General features: G+C 38.0%; 1 protein-coding gene across 1 annotated transcript in view; it reads left to right on the forward strand.

The window, feature by feature from the left end:
• The window catches only part of PTGR2 (prostaglandin reductase 2), a 26,747-nt gene that overhangs the window by 1,829 nt on the left and 5,277 nt on the right, over positions 1–19,641 (forward strand). The window contains exons 2-6 of the mRNA XM_004371025.2: positions 8,587–8,666; positions 12,230–12,348; positions 16,064–16,255; positions 18,069–18,239; positions 19,038–19,247. Of these exons, the coding sequence (XP_004371082.1) occupies positions 8,630–8,666; positions 12,230–12,348; positions 16,064–16,255; positions 18,069–18,239; positions 19,038–19,247 (729 nt within the window). The 5' untranslated portion in view covers positions 8,587–8,629. The remainder of the gene's footprint in view (positions 1–8,586; positions 8,667–12,229; positions 12,349–16,063; positions 16,256–18,068; positions 18,240–19,037; positions 19,248–19,641) is intronic.

Genomic DNA, 19,641 nt, shown 5'->3' on the forward strand with positions numbered 1-19,641 from the left:
AATTCCAGAACACTTAATTGTGCTCATGAGGAACCTGTACATAGATCAAGAGGCAGTTGTTCAAACAGAACAAGGGGATACTGTATGGTTTAAAGTCAAGAAAGGTGTGCGTCAGAGTTGTATCCTTTCACCATACATATTTAATCTGTATGCTTAGGAAATAATCCGAGAAACTGGACTATATGAAGAAGAAAGCAACATCATGATTAGAGGAAGACTCATTAACAACCTGTAATATGCAGATGGTACAACCTTGCTTGCTGAAAGTGAAGAGGACTTGAAGTACTTACTGATGAAGATCAAAGACCATAGCCTTCAGTAGGGATTACACCTCAACATAAAACAAAAATCCTCACAACTGGACCAATAAGCAACATCATGATAAATGAAGAAAAGCTTGAAGTTGTCAAGGATTTCGTTTTACTTAGATCCACAATCAACACCCATGGAAGCAGCAGTCAGGAAATGAAATGATGCATTGCATTGGGCAAATCTGCTGCAAAAGACCTCTTCAAAGTGTTAAAAAGCAAAGATACCACTTTAAAAACTAAGGTGCGCCTGACCCAAGCCATGGTGTTTTCAATCACATGTGGAAGCTGGACAATGAATAGAGAAGACTGAAGAAGAATTGATAGCTTTGAATTATGGTGTTGATGAAGAATATTGAATATACTGTGGACTGCTAGAAGAACAAACAAATCTGTCTTGGAAGAAGTACAGCCAGAATGCTAATTAGAAGCAAAGACATGTTATCTGGAGGGACCAGTCTTTGGAGAAGGACATCATGCTTGGTAAAGTAGAGGGTCAGTGAAAAAGAGGAAGACCCTCAAAGAGATGGACTGATGCAGTGGCTGCTACAATGGGCTCGAGCATAACAACGATTGTGAGGATGGCACAGGACCTGACTGTGTTTTGTTCTGTTGTACGTAGGGTCACCATGAGTCAGAACCAGCTCAATGACACCTAACAACAACAACTTTTGCCAGGTATAAAACCCCATTGCCGTCGAGTCGATTCAACTCATAGAGACCCTATAGGTCAGAGTAGAACTGCCCCATAGAGTTTCCAAGGAGCACCCTGTGGATTCGAACTGCCAACCTTTTGGTTAGCAGCTGTAGCACTTAACTACTACGCCAGTGCCAAGTATAGGGGGTGGAGATAAATCATTGAACAAAACAGACACAAATCCTTATTCTTTTGGCATATACAATCTGGGAAGATATCAGTCTGAATCTATCGGGTACAGATGCAGAGTTTCCTTATGTGGTTAATAGTGGGAGCCATGAGGAAAGGTGAAGTCATTGAGAAAGGGAAGAGCTATGAGGAATCCCACACTTAAGACCTGGGACAAAGGAAGAAGGAAATGAGAAGACTTTGAGGAGAGCACCTGGCCAGAGGGGGAGGAGGAAATCTAAGAGAATCAGAAGACTTTTATTATAACCAAGCCTTGGTCAACAGTCACTTGTAGCTGAATAATTGAACAAGATAAAGAGAGATGTGTTGTATTGAAAGGTGTTACTAAACTCATATTATGGAGATGGTTATATATTGTACTTAAGAGTATGCCTTCTGGAGTCATTTTTACTGGTTGTGTAACCTTGGGCAAGTTATTCAACCTCTCTGGGCCTCTGTTTCCTCATCCGTAAAATGAGGGTGATGACAGTACCAATTTCATAGGACTGTTGGTGGAGGGATTAAACAAGATAAAGCACTTAGTCCAGTTCCTGGCGCTTAGGAACATTTAAGAAACAGGTGGATCCACCTTGGTAAGTAGAACCAGGGCATGTACTTTGCTCTTCCTAGTTCAGTCCTCTATCCCTTATTCTAGGCTGCAAGGTAGACACACTCTTTATGACTGGCATCAGAGCAAATTTTCCAGTTGAACATTGATTTGGCATTATCTTGGAATATACTTAGCCATACAGGCAGGAAATTGTTTGCTTAATGTCGCTCAGTAAATAAAGACTTGAGTTTTTTCCCCACTTAGAACGACCTTAACACCTCCCTGTTCAGATCTGTGGTTAAGAGCTCGGCTGCTAACCAAAAGGTTGGCAGTTGGAATCCACCAGCTGCTCATTGGAAACCCTAAGGGGCAGTTCTACTCTATCCTACAGGGTCGCTGTGAGTTTGAATCGACTCTACGGCAACAGGTTTAGTTTTTAGTATTCAGATCTAAAACTTGGTATGTCATATTTTAGATGTTAATTTTGTGACTAGTCAAGTTCTTTATATTTTAAATGTGTTGTTTGCTGTGCTATTGAGGAATGTTGTGTGATTTATCCTCCAATATTTAATTGTAGTATTTTACACTTAAAAACTTTCTAGTTTAAAGACCTGGCGATCTGCTCCTGTAAAGTTTACAGCCTAGAAAACCCTATGGGATAGTTCTACTCTGTCACATAGGGGGTTGCTATGAATCAAAAATTGACTCAACAGCACCTAACAACAACAACAAACTGAGACAATTTCTGTTTGTTAAAGCCTCCCACTTGTGGCATTTTATAGCAGCACCAGGGAGCTAAGACACATACCAATGATCATGAAGATGGTAGAGAACTGGGCAACATTTCATTCTGTTATGTATAAGGTCACCATGGGTTGGAGATGACTGAAAGGCAGCTAACAACAGCAATATAAATGCGAAGGGTGGGCTAGAAGTGACATATGGTCCTCCACTCTCTCAGTATCCTACAAAGAGTTGGCAGGAGCCTGATGCTGTTGGACACATAGCATGTGTGTGTTCCATAGGAGGGACCCTGTCATCTTGCTATCCTACCTTCCTACAGTACCAGCATGAGAATGGCCATATCTCTGAGGGTGGTAAATATTGTGATTCAGGCACCAAAGAGACTGAGCTAGGAAATACAGGTGTCTAGCAACTGGAGATCTCAGAGGGCTTGTTTGATGTTACAGCCCCTCCTACTGGAGATAGAAAGCCACCAATCCTATCTATGGGAAGCTGGGTTTGGGTGCAGCCTAGCCCTTCCTGGAGCCCTGGTGGTGCAGTGGTTAAGAGCTCGGCTGCTATCCAAAAGGTTGGGAGTTTTAATCCACCAGCTGCTCTTGGAAACTTCATGGGGTAGTTGGACTCTGTCCAGTAGGGTTGCTATGAGTTGGAATCGACTAAACGGCAACAGGTTTGGTTTATGGGTTTGGAGCCTCTCCTCCTGGGGAAAAGCTGGACTCTTCAGCCCAGCCAGCTCACTGCCTGGCAAATCAAGCTGAGTCTCTGAGGTCAAATCCACAAACCGTACATGTCCCTCCACAGCTTGCATGTCTGCGCACTCTCCCAGATGAGGTACGGTACCTTATTCTTACGTACAGAGCTCACCTGATTAAAATCCAGAAACAGTCATTCCATTATGTTGATGATACTAGTGTGTTTTGACTTACTCTGAAATTTTGGAAGGAGGCCTTTCAAGCTTTACCTTATTTTATAAATGAGGGTGTTTAGTTCAAAGGTTAAACTAGGCTATATCATTTAACCTCTGACTCTGGTTTTAATTGCTTACCACTGAGCTTCCATCTGTTTTCCTTAGATGGATAAATCATCCCTTGCAGTAGACTGTAAGTTGTATTAGTACTCTATTTATTGGTGTCCACCACCCATCTGTCAGTTTGTTGTACTGTGGTGGCTTATATGTTACTATGATGGTGGAAGTTATCCCATTGGTATTTCGAATGCCAGCAGGGTCACGCATGATGGACAGGTTTCACTGGAGCTTCCAGACTAAGACAGACTAGGAAGAAAGACTTGGCAATCTACTTCTGAAAATCAGCCAGTGAAAACTCTATGGGTTACAACAGAACATTGTTTGACTCACTTGCTTTGGACATGTCTTCAGGAGGGATCAATTGCTAGAGGAAGACATCATGTTTGGTGAAGTAAAGGGCCCGTGAGGGCGAGGGAGACCCTCAATGAGATAGATTGGCACAGTAGCTGCAACAATGGATTCGAACATGCTGACAGTCATGAGACTGATAAAGGACTGGGCAATGTTTTGTTCTGTTGTGTATAAGGTCGCCATGAGTTGGAGCCAGCTTGACAGCAGCTGTCTATCTATTGTTGTATTCATTGATTTGGTGTTATTCTGATTTTCTTTTAGGCTTCTTAATAAATAATTTTTTTTAAAAACTTTCTAATTTAATACAGAGGGAGAGAACTTTTCATTCTGATAAGCAGTATTTGGACAAATCTACGATGTACATATTTTAAAGATGTAAAGCATTGTCTTAGTTATCTAGTGCTGCTATAACAGAAATACCACAAGTGGATGGCTTCAACAAAAGAAATTTATTATCTCACAGTCCAGTAGGCTACAAGTCCAAATTCAGGGCATCAGCTCCAGGGGAAGGCTTTCTCTCCTGGTTGGCTCTGGAGGAAAGTCCTTGTTATCAATCTTTTCTTGGTCTAGGAGCTTTTCCGCACAGGAACCTCAGGTCCAAAAGGTGCGCTCTGCTCCTGGCACTGCTTTCCTGGTGGTATGAGGTCCCCCGTATCTCTCTGCTTGCTTCTCTCTTTTATATTTCAGAAGAGATTGGCTTAAGACACTAATCTTGTAGATCTCATCAACATAACTGCCACTAATCCATCTCGTTAAGATCATAGTAATAGGATTTACAGCACACAGGAAATCACATCAGATGACAAAATGGTAGACAGTCATACAATACTGGGAGTCAGGACCTAGCCAAGTTGACAGATATTTTTGGGGGACACAATTCAATCCATGACAAGCATACATTGAAAGCAATTAGAAAAGAGGGAAATATGAGGCTCCTTTGATTGAAAATTTAGCCATCATGATACTGTTAATTACTCTTTAAGGACAGTTATCTTTGGACCCAGCATCAGTTTGGAAAACTTCTGTATTTATATATGTATTTAGCCCTGTCAGACATTATGGACTTCTTGATGTGATGAAATAGGATGCACACAGCACCACTTTTAAAGATTCTTGCATTAAAAAAAAAATTGAGCCTGAATCTAATGAAGCTTCTAGATCTAATTACCAGTCTCACAGGGAAGTGGGGAGATTGAAGAACAATGTAAATGACACCATGGGGAAGCAGTCAGAGGATATTCTACAGGCAAAGGAATGGAATGAAATAAAAAAAGGAGGAGAGACTTTAGTAATAAATATACCACTTAACAACAAAATGCAGTATGTGGACCTTTAATCTTGATTCAAATGAACAAACTTCAAAAAGACATCTAAAACAGGGAATTTGAATATGCGCTAGGTATTAGATGATACTAAGATATTAACTGTACTATCAATTCTGTTGTGATAAAGGCATAGTGTTTGTATTTAAAACAATCTCTTATCAGAGATGCATAACTGAAGGATTTTTGGGTGAAACAGAATGATGCCTAGAATTTGCTTTAAGGGGAAACTAGGAAATGTAGTCTTTTGGCTGGGAGTAGTGTGTCCATCCACCACCGGGTCTGTCAGTTTGTCATATTGTGGTGGCTTGCATGTTGGTGGTGGTGGAAGCTATGCCACCAGTATTTCAAATACTAGCAACGTACATAAGGTGGACAGGTTTCAGCGGAGTCTCCAGACTAAGAGTAAGAAGAAAGACCTGGCAATCTACTTCTGAAAATTGGCCAGTGAAAATCCTATGGATTACAACAGAATACTGTCTGATATAGTGCTGGAACATCAGCCCACTAGGTTGGAAATCACTCAAAATACATAGTGGCTGCAACAATGGATGATTGTGAAGATGGCACAGGACCGGGCAGCATTTTGTTCTGTTGTACATGGGGTCACCATGAGTTAGAGCCAACTCGACAGCAGCTAACAATTGTGTCCAGAGGGAGAAAATGGATATTGGGGGTAACTAGCCATTTCTGTCACAACCTGTGAGGTTATAAATATATACATTACAAAAAGTAAGGAAGCAAATAGGATGTATTCCCATATTCTTCATTCTATCTTATTGAATGTTGCTAACATCAGACATTTAATTCTTAATTAGGAGCAGAATTCACCTCCTCTAGGAAAGGATACTTCCAGAAGACTTGGACATTGCTGTATGGCTATATGTGTAAAGGCTCTGTTTGGGAGTCTGTGGGGAAATAGTGGAAAGAATGAGGAGATGTGAGATCTGGGATGAGGAGATCAGTGTTTCAGCCCCAACTGCTCTGTGATCTTGGGCACAAATTCCTCTGTAAAATGAGGATAGTGTATATTTACCTATATAACTTTGTTATGAGGGATAAATATATCTCCCTATAACTATTAAGCAAGATTAAAAAATCCCATGATGATTAATATTTTGGGGATTCTATATAAATCTCAAGTCTGTATAGGATACTCAGGTAGTATGTAGGTTACAGAGAAATATGAAGAGATTCAAGGATCCTAGGAGTTTAAAAACTAGTTGAGGGGTGGAGTATACATGCATCAAATGGATTTACAGATGGTTGTCAAATGTATAAGTGTGCTGATTAGAAAATCTCTTATGTTTAGAAATGATGCTGTTGTGGATTGAATTGTGTCCCTGGTCCTACAACAAAAATACCACAAGTGGATGGCTTTAACAAAGAGAAATTTATTTCTTCACGGTAAGGTAGGCTGAAAGTCCAAATTAAGGGGTTCAGCTCCAGGGGAAGTCTCTCTCTCTCTGTTGGCCTTCTCATCAATGTTTCCCGGACTAGGAGCTTCTCTGCGCAGGGACCCCGGTCCAAAGGACACACTCTGCTTCTGGCACTACTTTCTTGATGGTATGAGGTCGCCAACTCTCTTCTTGCTTCCCTTTCCTTTTATCTCTTGAGAGATAAAAGGTGGTGCAGGCCACACCCCAGGGAAACTCCCTTTACATTGGATCAGGGATATGACCTGCCTAAGGGTGGTGTTACAATCCCACCCTAATCCTCTTTAACATAAAATTACAATCACAAAATGAAGGCCAACCACACAATTCTGGGAATCATGGCCCAGCCAAATTGATACACACATTTTTTGGGGGAGATAATTCAATCCATGACAGTCCCCCAAAAATGTATATCAGCTTGGCTTGGCCTTGATTCCCAGTGCTATGTGCTTGTCCACCATTTTGTGATCAGATGTGATTATCCTGTGTTGTATGTGAATCCTAACCTCTATGATGTTAACGAGACAGGATTAGAGGCAGTTGTGTTAATGAGGCAGAACTCAATCTACAGGTTGTATCTTGAATCACCCTCTTGAGATATAAAAGAAACTGGCAGAGAAGAAAGGGAACTCATGTCACCAAGAAAGAAGAGCTGGGAGGCAGTGCGTCCTTTGGACCCAGGGACCCTATGCTGAGAAGCTCCGAGACAGAGGAAGATTGATGACAAGGACCTTCCCGCAGAGTCGACAGAGGAAGCTTTTCCTTGGAGCTGGTACCCTGAATTCGGACTTTGAGAGAATAAACTTCTGCTTGTTAAAGCCATCCACTTGTATTTCTGTTACAGCAGCAGTAGATAACTAAGACAGATGCTACAGGCTAATAAGTATGTTGCAATATCATAAACATAAGCAATATAATTGTTTTTTCTTTGTATTTCTCAATGTTACTAGGTATTAAAGATCATAAAGCAAAATATGTAATGAAAGAAGACAGGCATTTCTGTTTTCTCTCATAAGATATTTAAATACATTAATTAATAATAAATATATTAATTTTTAAAAAGGGTATTATTTGCTTGGTGTCTTAAACTATATAAGATGGAAATTTTTGTATAGTAGTTAGGAGTTGGCTTTGGAATGTCAGACAGCTTGGGTTTCACTTTCAGCTCTACCACTTCAGGTAAGTGTTTAAGCCTTCTGAGGCTCAGTTTCCTTATCTGTAAAATGGGGAAAATAATAAAACTTAATAGGGTTGTTAGAAGTTTAAATGAGAGAATATATATAAAGTACAACAGTGCTTGGCACATAGTAACACTCCCTATGGGTTTGTTCTCATTTTTGCTGGTGGATGAGGTAAGCAAAGGGATTTTCCCCAAGTCAGATAGTGCCAGAAGCTAACCTTAATTTAGCTCAAACCCAGATATAAACTGATTCTTTACTTGGTTATTTTACCATTCCATATTACAGAATTTCTTATAAGGTGAGGATTTAAAAGCCTTGATTTCTTTGTTTTATAATCAACAAAACTATTAAGAAATTTCCATTTTGATAAATGAATAAAAGAATCTTTGAAAATTTGGCCACATCTCAATTAACCAGCTAGCATTTTTATTTTGCCACTGGATTAATTGACTAGCTCTGGAGGAATACATTCAGGTTATTTTCTTTTAATCAAGCCACAGTAGGAGATTTAATCATGGTGGTATGAAGATGAATGTGCTTGAATTATCTGAGGCCAAAGAACATTTTGCCCCAGGTAATCTTCAATTAACTCATTCCTGTTAGCCAAGAATTCTAACTAGATTTAGTCTTTCTTCGTATATTTGCTTGAAAAGGCAAACTTTGACAGGAGAGTATATCTTTTTTAGGTCCTAAATGTGGTTTTTCCTCTCTTCATTTGGAAACACAAATATGGTTTTTAATTTTTTAGTTACTGAATATTTCAAAACTGTCTTGTAATTTTTTTTTTTTTTTATATTCTCAGGAATTGTATAGAAATCTCGTGAGGCCACTTTGCAAATAGGGTGATGATTGTGCAAAGAATGGTATTGAATTCCCGACCTGGTACGTATTTGTCTGTGAAGAGTGAACAACTGTGAGTCTTTGATGATTATTAATGGAGGAATATAAAGTAATGTGATGTCAATGTGGTAAATTAAGGTAGCAAGACATTACCGCTAGTAGAGAGGTTAGAAGAAATCTTTTTAAACAATGTAATGTTCAATTTTTCAAGTGATAACTTACCAAGAGATAATAGGTATTCTAGAATAATTATAACATTTAAATATGTGGCTTTTGTTTTTTCTTTATATTAGGTATCATTGATTCTTAAAATTTGTTTTCCTATTTCATGTGAATAGTACTGATTCATGCTCCTGCTGACATCTAAGCTAAATCATGGAAGCATAGGTCTGTAAGTAACTTGAGAGGTTTGGGCCTGTTGCTGTGTTCCAGCCTTGATATTGTTGCTCACCTAGGATGTGACCTGGGGAAGTCACTTAACTATTCTGAACCTCAGTTTTAATAAAGTGAGGATTTGGGTTAAGATCTTTACATTCTATTCCCACCTTAGAAATGTGATGTTTCTATGAATAAGAAGTTTGCTTATATTAAACATAATTGAAAAAGAGTATACTTTCAGTGATTACATTTTTGTTGTTGGACATTTTTCTTTTCAAACCTCAAGTTTTCTAATTTCCTAATTTTTAAGACTTGTTAAAACAAAAATCATATTAAGCCAATAACAGAAATTGATTGAAGTTTATTTAATATATGATTTGTAAATCTGGGCAACATTTCTGACTAGAGGGTCAAAAATGTTGCAAAGAAAGATCTTTCAAAGATTCTCATACCCCAGATATTGCTAGTAATTATATATTGCCAGGGACGGATTACCCAGTAAGCAAGGTAAGCACATGCTTAGGGCATCAACAAAACAGGGACACCAGTTGTCCAAAGCAAAGACTCATAGATGCTAAGCAGACAGAACACAAGGAAACGAGCTGTGCAGTGGAAGGGAACTGGCAGGGCACTAAATGAAACTGATAACAGTTCCAGTGCATGAGAACGTACCTGCTGGAAATAAAGTTCACGCAGGGTCATGAGGGCACCCGTGCACAAGTTGTTTAAGCTGTGAGGCCCCTACCACTTCAACACCTTCATTGACATCTGTGTCCTAGGATCCCCTCCCGTGTAATTGAAACTCCTTATCTTGGTGGGTCTCTTGGGAGGTGGGGGTAGGTTGTTGAGTCTAAGTCTTGCTACATTCACCCCATAAAAATTTTATAATCCAGTTCATCTCATTCTGCTAAAATGGCATATGCTACTTTTGCATTCAATTGCTAACGTTATAGTCGTATTTAAAAAGAAGTTCCATCATGAATAGCTAAGACACACACATACATACATTTACATGTATATATATAACTCACATAATCCCCTTTGAATGCCTGAGTAAGCAGAGGAGGAAGCACCACAGATTATCAGTGTTTACGGCCCTCACAAGCCAGAATAGTGTTTACGTAATAACACTTTGCCCTAAAACACAGCTTCTATTCTGACCTTTGGAGTTTCTGTTGTCAAAACTGCACATAGATAATTCTTTAAAAGAGCACAATGCCCAAGACAAATGGTCTTTGCTAATTAAGTTGGACTGTTGTTTGCCTTATAGGTAACTTAGGAAACCAGTTTCTCAAGGGTCAGGGGTCAAAGATCATCACCTTAAATGGGTCACCTCAATCTCCATGGAATCCAGAAACCTGGATTCCACAAGAATAGAAAACTCCATTCCTCAGACTTGACTTTAAATTTCTTTTTGATTACATTCATTTAGGTTTCTCTTTACTTCTTAAAATGAGGAAGCAAGTTTACCTATTTACTTTGGCTGATGTAGTGTTTCTGCTACCTTGTAAATTTTAATATTCATAAATAAAAAGCTGGCTATGATTTTCCACTTTTCTAAATCCTCCTATAATTTTAAGATGGACAAGGTGCTTTACCTGTAATCTTTTTATTTATTTAATTTAAATTGTACTTTAGATGAAGTTTTACAGAGCAAACAAGTTTCTCATTGAACAATTAATACACATACTGTTTTGTGACGTTGATTGCAGACCCCAAGACATGTCAACACTCTCCCCTTCTCAACCCTGAGTTCCCCGTTACCAGCTTTCCTGTCCCCTCCTGCCTTCTCGTCCTTGCCCCTGGGCTGGCGTGCCCATTTAGTCTTGTTTTGTTTTATCGGCCTATTTAATCTTTGGCTGAAGGGTGAACCTCAGGAGTGACTTCATCACTAATCTATAAGGGTGTGCGGGTGCCATACTCTGGGAGTTTCTCCAGTCTGTGTTAGACCAGTAAGTTTGGTCTTTTTTTGTGAGTTAGAATTTTGTTCTACATTTTCTCCAGGTCTGTCTGGGACCCTCTATTGTGATCCCTGTCAGAGCAATCGGTGGTGGTAGCAAGGCACCATCTAGTTATGTTGGACTCAATCTGGTGGAGGCTGTGGTAGTTGTGCTCCATTAGTCCTTTGGGCTAATCTTTCCCTTGTGTCTTTGATTTTCTTCTTTCGCCCTTGCTCCAGACGGGGTGAGACCAGTGGAGTATCTTAGATGGCTCCTCAGAAGCTTTTAAGACCCCAGATGCTACTCACCAAAGTGGAGTGTAGAACATTTTCTTTATAAACTATGTTATGCCAGTTGAGCTAGATGTTCCCTGAGACCATAGTCCCCAGAGCCCTCAGCCCAGTAATTTGGTCCCTCAGGGAGTTTGGATGTATCTATGGAGCTTCCATGACCTTGCCTTGGACAAGTTGTGCTGACTTCCCCAGTATTGTGTACTGTCTTACTCGTCACCAAAGTTACCACTTGTTTATTTAATGTTTTTCCGTCCTACTCCTCCCCTTTCTCGTAACCATCAAAGATTGTTTATTTTTTGTGTAAACCTTTTCATGAGTTTTTATAGTAGTGGTCTCATACAATATTTGTCCTTTTGTGATTGACTTATTTCATTCAGCATGATGCCCTGCAGATTCATCCATGTTGTGCGATGCTTCGCAGATTCATCATCGTTCTTTATAGTTGCGTAGTATTCCATTGTGTGTATGTACCATAGTTTATTTATCTGCTCATCTGTTGATGGGCACCTAGGTTTCCATCTTTTTGCTATTGTCAACAATGCTGCAGTGAATATGGGTGTGCATATGTCTATTCATGTGACAGCTCTTATTTCTCTAGGATATATTCCTAGGAGTGGGATTGCTGGATCATACAGTATTTCTGTTTCTGGCTTTTTAAGGAAGCACCATATCATTTTCCAAAATGGTTGTACCATTTTGCATTCCCACCAGCAGTGAATAAGAGTTCCTACCTCTAATCTTTTTAAATAAGAAAATTTGAAGTTGATAGCAATATTTCAAAGGAACCTCTTAGGGAAAATCAAGAGTAGTTGTAACTACTTGAAAGATTTATGCTGAGTCATTTCTACACTTACAGAGAAATTACAAAATAATAGATTTGTTCATGCCTGTATTAAAAGGGAGTGTTCTGAATCTTAGAGTGAACTTTTAAAGAATAATAAAGACTTGTTTAAGAAAGTTATTTTTATATTTTATATCTTACCTAATATTTTAGGAAAAAATGGTAATCCAGTGGCAGGGAATTTCCGACTGGAGGAGGTCAGTTTACCAGATAATATTGCTGAAGGACAAGTACAAGTTAGAACTCTTTATCTTTCTGTGGATCCTTACATGGTAAGAATCAGAATTTTGTGACTTGGTTGAAAAATAATTTTATTTTTATATTTTCTCATGTTGCATCTCAAAGTTTAGCAGTCCTCATGATTAATAAATATGTGAGCAATTATATCCTGATACCTGTGAATAACATTTATCTTTATTCACTGGTGTTATTAAGGAATGTTGTCAGAGGCATGTTTTCATAATAGCACCTGTGGTCAGTCAGGTTCTTCCAAATGTCCCGGTCAATTTTCAGTAGTAAGTAAACCTTGAAGATAGTAAATTACAATTAGAAATTCTCTCAGATAGATTCAGTTTATAAGGCAGCCTCTGTATAAGACTTCTATTCCAGTTGGGCTCTTTTGGTTGAAAGGAACAGACTTGCTTATGCTATCTCTAGATAAAGGAGCTTTATTGAAAGGGTACACATTGCCTAGGACAGCAGTTGAGAATCCATCAGGTGCAGGGACATAGAGCTAAGGGCTGGCTTCTTGTGTTAATTTTCTTAGGGGTCATGTAGTCTCTTGTTTTCCTGCCGCTTCCCTCCTAACTTCATCTCATGGCCCTGACAATTGCATGGCTATATTCACTATGTATCAGTTTTGCTCCTGCTAGTAATAGCCTCAGTGCTTACAATTAGATTGCTGAGGTAGGGAATCTGGCCCAGTTCATCTTATTTGTCACAGTATTTCATAGGATACTGACCTACTGTATTCATTTCCTATTACTGCTGTAACAAATTATGACACACTTAGTGGCTTAAAACAACACAAATTTATTATCTTATAGTTCCGGAAGTTACAGGTCCCAAATAGGTCTCACAGGGCTAAGATCAAGGTGTTGGCAGTGCCTTCCTTCTGGAGGGTCTAGGGGAGAATCCATTTCCTTGCCTTTTCCAGCTTCTGCGGCTGCCCACATTCTTTGGCTCATGGCCCTGCTTCATTCCAACCTCTGCTTCTGTTGTCATATCTCCTTCTTTGACCCTGACCCTCCTGCCTCTGTCTTATAAGGACCCTTATGATTACATTGGGCCCAATGGAATAATCCATAAAATCTCCCCATCTCAAGAGTCCCTAAGTGGCACAAATGGTTAAGCAATCAACTACCAACTAAAAGGTTGGCAGTTCAAAGCCATCCAGAGGCACCTTGAAAGAAAGCCTGGTGATTTGCTTCCAAAAGGTCACACTTGAAAACCGTATGGAATGCATTTCTACTCTGCATCAGATGGGGTCTCCATGTGTCGGAATCAACTCGATGGCAAGATCCTTAACTCAGTCACAGCTGCAAGGTCCCTTTTGCCATGTAAGGCAACATAATCATAGGTTCCTGGGATTAGGACGTGGCCATGTTTGGGAGGCTGTTATTCTGCCTACAACTCTAACCTATAGATTGACTACCCAGAGTTCAAGTGCCCCCACTGAGTTCAGTCAGCTGTGGCTAAGGGGAGGGTTGGGCAAGGGCTGCCCTTGGGTGAGAGAGTGATAGCCGTGAGAAAGTACAATAGGAGGTACAATTAGAGAGTCTGTTTTCAAGTTACAAGACACATGTCAGAACTGCCCATCTATAAATAGTGAAAAGAGTCCCATCTTACACAGGGCTTAGGTTCATGAATAACATGTGAGTAAAAAAATCACAGATGGTCAAAATACTCTTGGAAAATCCCTTAAATTGTTCTTAAATCATCAGAATACAGTCCCTTAGAAGCTAAAATCAGAATCATCCTCTATGGTCATATAATGTAATTGTCAAAGCTGTCTTTCCCTGGGCTTCACTTGCCCCTCATAATGGACTGCTCCTCACCCTTTATCATTGAACTCCCAGATAAAGAGAGAACTATACTGAAGTTTTAAAAATATAATTAGTAGACTTTTTTTAAAGCAGACTTTTAGATTTACAGAATAATTGAGCTGATAGTGCATACAGTTCCATATACCCACCTCCCCTTCCCCCAATTTTTAACATCTTGCGTTAGTGTGATATATTTGTTACATTTAATGTACCAATATTAGTACATTATTATTATCTATAGTCCATAGTTTACATTAAGCCTTACTCTTTGGGCTGTACAGTTCTATGGGTTTTGACAAATACCATATGTACTCCATTACAGTTTCATACAGAATAGTTTAACCACCTTAAAAATGCCTTATGCTTCACCTATTCACCTTTCCTCTCCCTCCCCTGATATTCTGGCAATCACTGATCTTTTTACTGTCATATAGTTGGAATCATTCAGTATGTAGCCTTTTCAGACTGGCTTCTTTCACTTAGCAGTATGCATTTAAGGAATGGAATATTATTCAGCCATAATATGAATGAAGTTTTAATACATGCTACAAAATGGATGAACCTTGAAAACATTATGCTAAGTGAAATAAGCCAGATACAAAAGGATAAATACTGTGTGATTCCACTTATATCAAATATTTGGAACAGGCAGATTCATAAAGACAGAAATAGCAGTTACCAGGGGGTTAGGGGAGAAGAGAAACAGAGAGTTAAATTGCTCAACAAGTACAGAGTTTCCATTTGGAGAGATGAAATTTCAAGTTTTGGAAATGGATAGTGGTGATGGTTGCACAACATTGTGAATGTTATTAATGTCGTTGGATTGACTGCTACACTTGCTTTCCAAGAATACAAGCTGAAGCATAGTTTATTTCCAGAGAAGCATCTGCCTCAATTCCCTGTTTGGTCTTTTCTCCTGGTTGGCTGAACCAGACCCTGTGGGGCCCCTTAATCAAGCATTCTTCCATGTTTTCCATCGGGTACACATTGTGGGCCTCCACATCTTAGCTTTATGAGAGAGGGAAGAGTGAGCTACAGAGAGGAAGAGAGCCTTGACTCTGTCCTGGAGAAGTCTTTAGCCCTAGTCCTGTGGAAAGGTGTGGCCCCATTGTGACACTTTGTCTATGAGGGGTAAAGAGAGGATCTACCTGAGGTTGGGAGCATGATGTAGGGAGAGTGCTTGGTCTGAAGTAGTGAAGAACAGCTGAATAAAAATTATTTAATTTAGTTTTGGGTTATTTTTGTTGGAGAGGTAGAATTGCTAGGCCAAAAGTAATGAAGAGTTTCATAGTCTATATGTTGATAGTTTGTTTTTCATTAAAATGGACAGCTTTACAATACCATCAGCAATGTATAAATCCAAAAAACCAAACCCGTTGCCATCTATTCGATTCTGACTCATAGTGACCCTATAGGACAGAGTAGAACTGCCCCGTAGGGTTTCCAAGGAGTGGCTGGTGGATTTAAAGTGACGACCTTTTGGTTAGCAGATGAACTCTTAAGCACCACCAGCAATGTATAAGTGTACCTAGTTTGCCACAATCAATTGAAACCTAGTATTCTGTATTATTTTTGCTCGCGTGTGTAATACTATATAAATTTCTTTAAGATTTTAACAACTTTATCGAAATATAGTTCCCATATCATACAATCTGCCCATTTAAAGTATACAAGTCGGTGGTTTTTAGTATATTCACAGAGTTGTGCAATCATTACCACAATCTAATCTTAGAACATATTTAAGTTCCTTTTTAATTGCACTTCTTTACTTGTTAGAGAGGAGGTGCTTTTTTTTTTTAAGGATAAAAACTAACTTAAAAATTAGTAATTTTTTTTTAAAATTTGTCTAACTTAGATACCTTTTTTAGTTACTGGATAAATTAGTAAACTGATTTAGTATTATCAGACAGAATTATCCTAACCAGTATTTTTTCTTTTTCAGCGTTGTAGAATGAATGAAGACACTGGTAGTGATTATCTAACACCTTGGCAGCTGTCTCAAGTGGTTGATGGTGGGGGTGTTGGAATTATAGAAGAGAGCAAACACACAAATTTGACCAAAGGTGATTTTGTGACTTCTTTCTGTTGGCCCTGGCAAACCAAGGTTATTCTAGATGGAAATGTCCTTGAAAAGGTGAGATACACTGTAAAGAATCTGATTTTTTTCCCTCTGTAATCCTTACTTTGTGCATTTAACGTTCAGTTCTGTTTGCTATCAGGGAAAAAATAAAAGCATACATTGTGTTTTTGCTAACCATCAAAATGTGGCAAAGGCACTCCCAAGCTTTTGTTTTTTTTCTACTGTTGGCTGTGACAACTGCTTATGACAATTCTTAGATTACCAGTGAATGGTGTCATTTTCCGTATTTATTTCTCAAGTTGTATGTGTAATGTAAAACCTGAGCTATACACATCAAAAAATATTTTGTACCAGGAACCAGAAGGCCCCCTATAATGGTATACTTTAAAATTTCCTGAGAAATAGCTGCCTGACTTAAATTCATTTGCTTTGTGATTGAAATTCCATCTGTTTTGTCAGAAACCTTGAGTTCAGTTTCTACAATTAGGTTGAATTGTGTGAAATTACCAATATTTGGCTATTTTTGACCCACAAAAAATGGCCACTTCTGTAATTCAGTCTAATACATGTGTAATCAAGGAAATTTATGTCTCTGGATGGACCTCAGTTCCTCATGTGCAAAATGAAAATAACAGCTATCTCACAAGTAGACGTGAAAATTAAGTAATATGATAAATGTGACAAAAGCTTGGGAGCTATTATACAACCATTTGTCAACTTAATGGTACTAAAATAAACTTAACTAGAAATTTCTTAACAGGAAGTGAAAAAGGAATATTCAGCAGTTTCTAGTTTTGCAAGTCAGTTTCCTTTAGTGGGAAATTGAGCAGTTGGTGACAGCTTGAAAGTACCTTGGGAACAGATATTAGAAATGAGGAAGAAGAATTCAGAAGGATGGAGGAATGATATTTGCTGAACACAAACTGATGTCACAATGTTTTGTATTCTGGCTTTACTTAAAAACAACTATTACATACTTGAAATATTTCTGTGTGCTGTAGGCCTTCCTGTGTATTGTAGACCTTTGTATCTCTATTACCTTTATACACACACCAGATTTAACTGGTAGCCATTAATAATTACTGAATACAAACTGCCATTTTATTTCTTTGTGGCAGTTGAATTATAAATCAAACTAAGGTCATAGATCTTGATTTCTTTTAGTGGTTTATTAAATTTTTACTGAAGTTATTAAATTCCTTAAAAGGTTATTATAAAACCTTTGTAATAAGTCATTTTATATCATTTTGTTTAATTCTTCCTAATTTTACAGATAAGAAAATAGACATAGAAAGAGTAGAGCAGTATAATTAGTTTTTTCTAGAGCTTGGTGAACATAGAAACATAAAATGCTAAGAAAGAGACCTCATTTTATTCTGTAATTAAACTAGAAGAAATTGTAGCACCTCTTCCTTACACTTTTATGGTATGTTTTAAGCATCAGTGATGAGAACTGCTGGATTTTAAATTGATTTTTTTTTTTTTAATAGACAGACTTTTACTTTGGACTTGCTCAGAGATTTTTAAAACCTTCCAACTTTGTTTAGTGTTTTCCTGTTAAGAATTTCCTCTTGTTTGGTATACTTGGCACAGTGACAAGAATAGTCTTTCTTATAAGTGATTCTCTTTTAAAACTTCTATTTCAGAGAAGTAATATTCACTGTTTTTTGTTTTGTACGATACTATAAGGAAATTATTAAGGAGCCCCGGTGCTTGACTGCTAACTGAAAGGTCAGCAGTTCGAACCCACCGGCAGCGCTGTGGGACTGATTTACTGTTTGAGAAACGATATTGGGCTGGTCTCTACTATGTTGTTTAAAACAGGAATCCCTACTATTATTTTTAAAAGGTGTACATTTTATTTTAGGTAGACCCACAACTTGTGGATGGACACCTTTCATATTTTCTTGGAGCTATAGGTATGCCTGGTTTGACCTCCTTGTTTGGAATACAAGAAAAAGGCCATGTAACTCCTGGCGCCAATCAGACAATGGTTGTCAGTGGAGCTGCTGGTGCTTGTGGCTCTTTGGCTGGGCAGGTAAACTTTTGGAGAATTATTTGATTTTCTTAAAAGGTAATCACATTTGAATCTTCTGATACATATATGTATAATTTAAAGTATAAAATTGAACAAATGGAATATAATGTGATTATGTCTCACATTTCTGGTAGAAATAGTGTTATTGCCCTACTTAGATGCTCAATAAAAATGTGAAAAATATTGTAGATTTTTGTGTCTTGTTTTCTATAAACCAAAAATAGACATGGTAAATGAGGGATCATTACTCTTTTATCAGTCTAAAAAAGAGAATCAAAGAGTACCTGTCTGGAATTCTGTGAGTTAAAAAAAAAAAAAGGAACTCATATTAAAAAAAAAAATCCTCAAATAAGAAAGCACTCATTGGATTCTAGAAATTTAGTAAATATTTTGATAGACCTTTAAGTGCATTGTTTTACAAATAATAGCTTTTTATAGTGTGAAACCATTGAAACAAAACATTTTATCTTAGTTGTGTTTTTAATTCCTCACAGACCTGAAAAAACTGAACTGTGGGATAGTGATGTTTTGGGTCTGAATATTCCTTTTATGATACCAGCTTTCAATTGTGAGATTTTAACATTCAGACCAAGTTTAATTTTTTGTTTTTGGTATGGATAACATACATTCTCCACCCTCAGTTATTTTGATATCAAATTACTTTTATCTAAAAGCATATAATCTAACGTAAATTGTGGGGTGATGCTCTCATATATTTGTAATATCTTGTATACTTTCTCATTTTTACATTCAAATGTAACAACATAAAGCCATTTACTTTTCAAAAATTTCCCCTAGATTGGCCATTTGCTGGGCTGTTCCAGAGTGGTGGGAATTTGTGGGACAAATGAGAAGTGCCTCCTTTTGACCTCAGAACTGGGCTTTGATGCTGCAATTAATTATAAAAAAGGGAACGTGGCAGAACAACTACGAGAGTTGTGCCCAGCTGGAGTGGATGTTTACTTTGACAATGTTGGTGGTGACATCACTGACGCAGTGATAAGTCAGGTTTGTTTCTGTTATAAATTTGAATACTACATTTTATTTGTTGTAATCTTTTTTTTTTTTTTTGGTGGTAAAAAAATATGTATAACAACATTTGCCAATTGTGGTATCTTTCACCTGGTACTGAGAGAAAAAAAACTTTGGGAAATTATAGGGTTTGTTGTGACAAATAACGTGATGATCAGTATGGTAAGTGATAACAAAAGATCTTGCTGATATCTACTTCCATTTGCTTGCAGAGTTGAACTACCAGCATCAATTTCAGTTCTTTGCTAGCAATATTATATATTTCACCTTCAGTTTATTTTTTTTTAATTTTTTATATTTTATTGTACTTCAGGTGAAGGCTTACAGAACAAATAGTTTCTCATGAAACAGTAGTACACATGTTGTTTTA

This window comes from Trichechus manatus, unplaced genomic scaffold (assembly GCF_000243295.1).
Source record: "Trichechus manatus latirostris isolate Lorelei unplaced genomic scaffold, TriManLat1.0 scaffold00010, whole genome shotgun sequence".
NCBI lineage: Eukaryota > Metazoa > Chordata > Mammalia > Sirenia > Trichechidae > Trichechus > Trichechus manatus.